Source organism: Psammomys obesus, unplaced genomic scaffold, assembly GCF_907164565.1.
Source record: "Psammomys obesus unplaced genomic scaffold, mPsaObe1.curated_primary_1811, whole genome shotgun sequence".
Taxonomy (NCBI): Eukaryota; Metazoa; Chordata; class Mammalia; order Rodentia; family Muridae; genus Psammomys; species Psammomys obesus.
Window position 1 is genome coordinate 59,804,999 of NW_026585644.1, and position 7,630 is coordinate 59,812,628.

The 7,630-nt window shown below is 48.3% G+C and overlaps 1 protein-coding gene across 2 annotated transcripts in view; it reads left to right on the forward strand.

Moving 5' to 3' along the window:
• Positions 1-7,630, forward strand: part of Matn2 (matrilin 2) — a 137,380-nt gene that overhangs the window by 110,437 nt on the left and 19,313 nt on the right. For both annotated transcript variants that reach the window (XM_055620125.1, XM_055620133.1), the window contains exons 9-10: positions 3,200-3,322; positions 3,528-3,650. In XM_055620125.1, coding sequence (XP_055476100.1) covers positions 3,200-3,322; positions 3,528-3,650 — 246 coding nt within the window. The remainder of the gene's footprint in view (positions 1-3,199; positions 3,323-3,527; positions 3,651-7,630) is intronic.

The window sequence follows — 7,630 nt, forward strand, 5'->3', positions numbered from 1 at the left end:
GGAGGGAGGCAGGCAGGGAGGGAGGGAGGGAGGCAGGCAGGGAGGGAAGGAGGGAGGCAGGCAGGGAGGGAGGGAGGTAGGCAGGGAGGGAAGGGAAGGAGGCAAGCAGGGAGGGAAGGAGGGAGGCAGGCAGGGAGGGAAGGAGGGAGGTAGGCAGGGAGGGAAGGGAAGAAGGCAAGCAGGGAGGGAGGCAGGCAGGGAGGGAAGGGAAGAAGGCAAGCAGGGAGGGAAGGAGGGAGGCAGGCAGGGAGAAAGGGAATGTATATAGACTGATTAGAGAACTGTTAGCTGCTGTTATTCTTTGCTATTAAAAGCATCTACACAGCCAGGTGGTAGTGGCCCCTGCCTTTAATCCCAGCACTTCAGAGGCAGAGGCAGGCAGATTTCTGAGTTCAAGGCCAGCTTGAACTACAGAGTGAGTTCCAGGATAGCCAAGGCTACACTGAGAAACCCTGTTTCAAAAATAAAATAAAATAAACAAACAAAAAACATTCACTAAGTCAGATAGGCCCAAATTCAAATCTAAGCTCTGTCACATTCTACCTGTGTGGCTTGGACAGGTTTTTCTCCAAGCTTTGATTGCCTGTCTATTTTTAAAAGCAAGGATGTTAATAGTGTTGATTCCCCAGGTGACTGTGGGGAATAATTGAGACCATTTCAATCTCTTGGCCTGGGGCCTGGTTTGTGGCAAACACAATCCTAAAGATTAAAGATCAAAGTCTGGATCACTGAGCCTGTGAGAGTGGCTAATGTCCGGTACCAGCTTGGGACCAGAGGCCAGAAGGATGGATCTTAGAAAACTTTGGACTATCCAGGCTCCTGTGAGTGTAGAACAGGGCAACATGGGACTTTTGTTAATCCTTTCCTTAATTTCCTTGTATCAGAGCCACAACAATGCTTGGTGACATAAATACATAAGAATTTTCAGGTCTTGCCAGCTTTTTTTTTTTTTTTTTTCGGCACAGTCTCCACAGGCCCAAGCCAGCAGGGTGAGAATATGATGGATCATAGGGCCCTGACATGCTAAGACCTGGGGATAGTGGCACTGTCCTACATAGAAGGGCCCCTTTCTGTAGCCTTGTACCCAGTATGCTATGTCAGCTCTACACACAGAAGTAGATGTGAGAACTATGCAAGTTGAACATTTGGACCCTCGAATTCCAGGAGAGGAAGTTTCACAGCTTATGTATGAGATACAGAGCCAACCTGGGGGAACCTCATTCTCCTCCATCTTCAGAAGTAACAAAGTGCCTTGACTTGGCTTTCTAATCATGATCCCAGAAACCAAGGCTTTTGAATGAGAAAGTTGATGCAAAAGTCAGTACTGTGCTGTGTGTTTCCCCTCTGGCCGTCTCTGTCCTGAGCTGATGAGGAGCAGGAGGAAATTTTTGTTCAAGATGCTTGAATGATGAAGCTGCCAAGTCCTGACTTCCCAGCAGGTGTGGGGTTGGCTTGCTGCTGGCCCTGGCAAGAATCTGCCACTCGCTGAGTCTACCTTAGTCGTCAAGGAATCCTGACTCTCCTAGCATGCCTTGTAGAGTCTCAAAGAGCTCAGGCCTGAGCCCAGGAGAGATAGGGGTCTTTGTTTGTAAGATTCGTCAACTTTTAGAAAGTATAAACCAAGCTGTTTCTGTCCAGAAGTCCCCAGGGGTTCTTAGAGAATCCAGGCATGATGACAGGGAGCTCTTCCATGGTACTCACTCTGAGCAGGCCCAGTTGTGAGCACATTCAGCACACTAGCTCTCATGTGTCTCCCAACAATTCTGCCTGGTAAATGGCAAGATTGAGAAGCGAGCATGGGCACTCAGCTCCCAAGACCCTGCAAGTATTTCCAGTAGGTGCGGCTACCAGTGGACTGTTCCAGAAGGCACTTGCCCTCAGCCACGCAGAGTGAAAAGGCTTACTTCCGTGAGCTGTCATCAAGTCTTCACTGTGTGTCCAGCTGATGGGAGATGCACTCTCTCCATTCGGTAAACCTGGGGAACGTCCACTACAGCTGTGTTCCCTGGCCTTCAGCTCTCCCTGCCCAAGAGCCAGCTATGTGGTGTTTGGGTGACAGAAGGGGCCACATGGGCAGCTGAGGTTTTGTTTATTTTCTGATTCTGGATGTCCTGATTAAGAAACTTTTTTAAAATTCACTTTTTAATTTTCAAATAGAAATGAATTATACAGTAATTCTCTCTAAGCACTACTTAATAAGAGCCATTCATTAAGGGGTTGCTGTATTCCAGCCACTGTTTGGAGGGCACTAGATGTGCTGTCTCCTCTAACTTTCACTACATTACTACCAGAAAGTGACCACCAGGTTATGAGGGACATAACTCAGTCAGTAAAATGTTTGCTTTGCAAGCTAGGGGTCTGAGTTCAACATCCAGAACCCAGGTAAAATGCAGGTGTGGTGGAAGGGACTTGTCGTCTTAGCTCAGGGCAGGTGGAAACAGAATAGCCCGTCAGCCAGCCAGTCCAGCGTAGTTGTTGGGGTCCAAGCCAGTGAAGGGAGTAGACTACACTCTCCTTCCAAGGATGACAAAGTTGTCCTCTGGCCTCCACAAGCATGCTCACACCCGTGCCTGTGTAACCCCATAAGTGATCACACTGAGAGAAAGGGATGGCTGTCACCCCCAGGTCAAAGGGTGACAGTACAGAGAGGCTGAGCCTGTCCAGCATCCACAGCAAGGACATGGGAATTGGCCCTGACCCAGTTTGCTTCTCTGCTGCTGTGATAAACTCCATGACCAAGAGCAGCTTGGGGAGGAGGCTTGTTTCAGTTTACACTTCCAGGTAACCATTTAGGACTGAGATAGAAGCCCCAGAGCAATGCTCTCTTCTGGCCTGCATCCAAGTTCACATTCAGTTTCTTTCTTATCCCACTCAGAGCCACCTTCCCAGGGGCAACACTCTTCACAGTGGGCTGAGCCTTCCCACATCAGTTAACATCAAGAACGTGCCACACATGCCGGCAGGCCAGTTTGATAAAGGCAATTCCTCAATTGAGATCCCCTCTTCCCAAGTGACTCTAGGCTTATGTCAAGTCCATGGAGCAAGGCTGATTTCCCAGCAAGCCCTGTAGCACGAGGTAGAGTGGCACATCCCTTGTGGCTGCAGTTGCTGCCAGGAAGGCTTTGCTTAGCAGTCCCTTGATCAATGGAGCATTGGCACCTCCGTCCCGTTATGTTTTCCTATTTTGTGACCAATGCAGGGGTGGACCACTGTGCACAGCAGGACCATGGCTGTGAGCAACTGTGCCTGAACACGGAGGAGTCCTTTGTCTGCCAGTGCTCAGAAGGCTTTCTCATCAATGATGACCTGAAGACCTGCTCCAGTGAGCCCCCCTTTCACCTCTCTACTCCAGGAGGGTTTGAAGCGGGAGTGAAATGTGTAGATAGTACAGAGACGAGCATGTCTCTCCAGGGAGACTTAGGGGACCTCATGCTTTTAGTGATGGCAAATTGAAAAGTTACTTGATTCCCATCACAGACCAGAAGCTGACAGAGACCCAGGGACCTTACATGGCTTTGGTCTTACAGGGGCGGATTATTGCTTGCTGAGTGACCATGGTTGTGAATACTCCTGTATCAACACAGACAGATCCTTTGCCTGTCAATGTCCTGAGGGGCACGTGCTACGCAGTGACGGGAAGACCTGTGCAAGTGAGTTTCCTCACATTTGAGATGCTGGGAGAAGGCATAGCATGAGTCCTTGTGGGTGCCCGAGGGCCCTGGTGATGTGTGTGCCTACATCGCAAAGCCACTGGGGCCTCTGCCCCAAACTTCCTTCCCATGCTCCTGGAAATGGCTCTGCTATCTCTACACCCTGCCTCACCACCATTAGGAAACAGGCCCTCATTCTTGGCATGCTGCTGTGGTTTGAGTTGTGGTTTATTAATACTTATGTTCAAATTTGGTTGCCATTGTGACACGTTTGGGACATGGAAGTTTTCCAAGGTAATTATGTTGTTTGGAAGAATTGATGCCTTCCTCAGAGGAGTAAGCTAGTTACAGAGAATGGATAATTGTAAAGTGAGATCAGTCCCTCTATCCCCATCTCTTTTGTACATAATTCCTCACCTCTGTGCTTTCCCACCATGAGATGATGCAGAAATCCTAACTTCTTAAGCTTCTATCTTCCTCATTGTTCTATCCATGTGTTGTGCCAGAACACCAGAAGACAGACTGAGACACTCAGCCGCACTCCAGTCACGCCTGTGACCCACAGTACAGGGATTTGCTGACTGCCAACTGGCTGCATGCCAGCCACTAAGCACTAGGCTAAGTGCATGCTGTGACACTCCAGGGACAGATGGAATAGCTGCATCTCAGACTCTGGGGCAGAGTCCAGGATGGCCCTCTCCTAAGTAGGGCTTACTCTCTGAGATTCCAGTTAGTTTTGGAAAGGAGATGTCTGAGAAATTTTTTGTCTTCCCTGGGCCCTGTCACCTCAGCACAAGGCCAGGTTGGCAGTGATACTTTCTGGGTATATGTTTCCTTGCAGCTGACTTTGACTCCCTTCTCCATTTAAACAAACAGCAACCAAATGATGATAAGATTCCAGGCTCCCTCACTTGGTGGTGGTGGTGCATGCCTTTAATCCCAGCACTTGGGAGTCAGAGGCAGGGGATCTCTGAGAGTTTGAGCCTGGTCTACAGAATGAGTTCCAGGATAGCCAGGGTTATACAAAGAATCCCTGTCTCAAAAAAAAAAAAAAAAAAAAAAAGATTCCAGTTTCCCTCATCTCTTCCACTCAAGAATGTTGTGCTTTCTGCCCCATGTTCCTGTTTCCAAGTAAACCAAGATAAAGGCCCAAGAACAGGTTGAGAGAAAGGGTCAAAATAGAAGCAAAGAGCATACTCCACTCTCCCCGTTAGTATTTCTGGTTACAGGACCAAGTTCTGTGGCCACCAATACAGCCATAGGTAAAATACACTAACGCACCCTCCTTTTTGTGTCATCTTTTCACATGGGCAGAAAGCCGCCTGCACAGCTAGCTGCACAGTGATAACTGGGCTTCTTGTGAGAAAATATCTTCTGTTTGGGATGGGTTCTTGGATCTTGGCAAATAGATTGTTCATGCTGCAGCTTGCTTGTGGATCCCTGCCCAACTGCCTTGCAGACTGATACTGTAGCCAATTCTAGCATGGCCTGGGCACTAGCTGTGTGGAAAATGGTGGGGAAGTTAAACATCATCTATACTTGCCTGCCTGGCAAAGCCTGATGTGAGGGGATTGTGGGTGTAATTCTACATCATCTTAGATTGTTCATGCCCCTTCCTTGTTCTCTTTACTCTGAGAATTGAGAGTGAGTGTGAGATGACTGCAGGACTTCTAAAATCTCCTCACAGAGTCTGGCACACATGCATACTTTCTTTCGTTCTCCTGCCCTTCGCCTAACCAATTTTGTCTTCACCACCCTTGACCATTGCCTGTTTTCTCATTTAATGTGTGCTTGTAACTGAAGGCATGATGTCGTCATCTGAGTGAACACCAACAATGCAACTGCAAATGACCTTTATGTCTGGTGGGGTGGGTCTAAGAACATGTGAGGTAATCCGGTAGAATTTACCCCAGAACAATGCAGGACAAACACATTTCCCCCAGAGCTGCTGCCCTAATTGAAGACTTTCTGTCTGCTCTGCAATGATTCAGTCCAGCTGCTCCAGCCTGTAATCGTAACTGAGGTTTTTGCTGTGGCCACAGCTAATGGGGGTTGGGATGAGTGTCCCCCTGCCCCAGGCCAGATGACACAGAGCCAGATAACATGACTGTACCTTTTTAGTAACTTCGGTGGACTGGGAGTGGGAGTAAGCTGGAGTCTCTCTAACCTTGCTCAAGGATAAGGGGTTCCTCAGCTTTTCTTTAGAGCCGTAACAGGTGATCTGCAGAGCCCTTCACTCCTTCTGGAAGTTGCCTGAAGTGTGGAGCCAAAGTCCAAGTTTCTGGGACTCTGGGTACCAATTGGCATTCCTCTCAGTCTGCTGATGCCAGCTCCTAGCTGTATGGTTTGGGAGTGGTCTGGGGAGGGAAATGAAGAGGTCTCTTTGTCCAGCTGCAGCTCACGGGCCTTTTTTCCTCTCTAGAAGTTTCCCTTAAATGCAGCTTGTGCCAAGCATGACTCCATAGGCACAATTTGCATGCAGTGCACAGCCCACTGTCTTCATGTTCCTGGGCCTCAGAGGTCAAAAGCCAGATCTCACCTGGAGTTAGAATTCCCAGGGTCCAGCCTATCAAAGTAAACTGAATGGGGTAGTGAATAAGCAGAGACCAGCTAGCTATCCTTTGACTCTGTGATCCTGATGCAGGCTGCACTCCAAGCACAGCCACATTTAATGGCTCCCTACTGCCTCCCAGAAAAAAAAAAAAAAAATCCAATGACAATCCTTGATTTGGCAGTGAGAGCCCTCTCTTCCACTGGTGACTTTCCTGGGTCTTCCTCAAAATTTCCTGTGCTTCAGCTAAAGTAGTTCCTGAACAAATACCATTCTCTCTCCACTGAGGAGAGCCTCCTTTCCCTAACCCTCCTGCCCTGCATACAGAAACCAGCCTATCACTGCACCAGCCCCATGGAAACTTCCTTCTCCCTAACCACTGGGTATTAAGCTCCTCCTCCTGTCCCCTGTGCACAGCTGTGAGAAGGAACAGGTCAGAAGATGAAGAGTATGGATCTGGGATCCAAAGATCCAAATTCACATAGCGTTGTTTCTAGCATGGGCAAGGAGGCTGGCCCTCCCTGTGTTTCTGCTCACCTTTAAACTGGGAATGATTATCCTGCCCCTCAGGGTCCCTGTGTGACACAGAGACATATACTCTGTGTTTTGAGAATTGTAGTGGGCCTTAAACCCCATGACACTGCTGTTAGGGTCCCACTCCTCGGCTTTAGGCTGCTCTTCGTTGCCCCCTCTTCTGGGGCAGAGTACCCTATCCAGAAGTTAGCAAGCTCAGGAGCCCACACACTGTGAGCAGAAGCCCTTCTTTCCAAGTGTGGAGGACACTATCTGTACAGGAGCCTCAGGGATCCAGCTGGCCACACTCTCAGCCCAGCCTCCACAGGCTGATCTTCAGCTCCAAAGTCCTAGCTCCCTTGCCCCCTAAGAGTCTAAGTTTACTCTAGAAGCCATGACAAAAAAAAAAAAAAAAAAAAAAAAAAAAAAAAAAAAAAAAAAAAAAAACACAGACCATGTACTGTTTCCTAATCACAGAAATGTGTGTTTTATGGTACTGGAGGCTGGAAGTCTGAATGCAGGGTGCCAGAATGCCAATAGTCTGGTAAGGGCTTTCCTCCACCAATGGCTGTGTCCTCTCATGACGGGGGAGAGATGGAGACAGGGAGTAAGTGAATGAGATCTTTGGTATCTTTTTAAATAAAAACACTAATCCTGGGCTGCCAAGATGACTCAGCCTGCCATATAATCTTGGTAAGCTGTTTGAGCCCTAGAATGCACATAAAAACAGAAAGAGAGAGCTGACTCCAGAAAGTTGTTCTCTGACCACCAGATTTCACCATGACACATGAGCTCCCCATCACACCATATACCCTTTCTGGTGATGGTGATGAGGAGGAAAGGAGAGGGAAAGAGAAAGAAGAAAAGAAGAAAGAAGAAGAAGAAGAAGAAGAAGAAGAAGAAGAAGAAGAAGAAG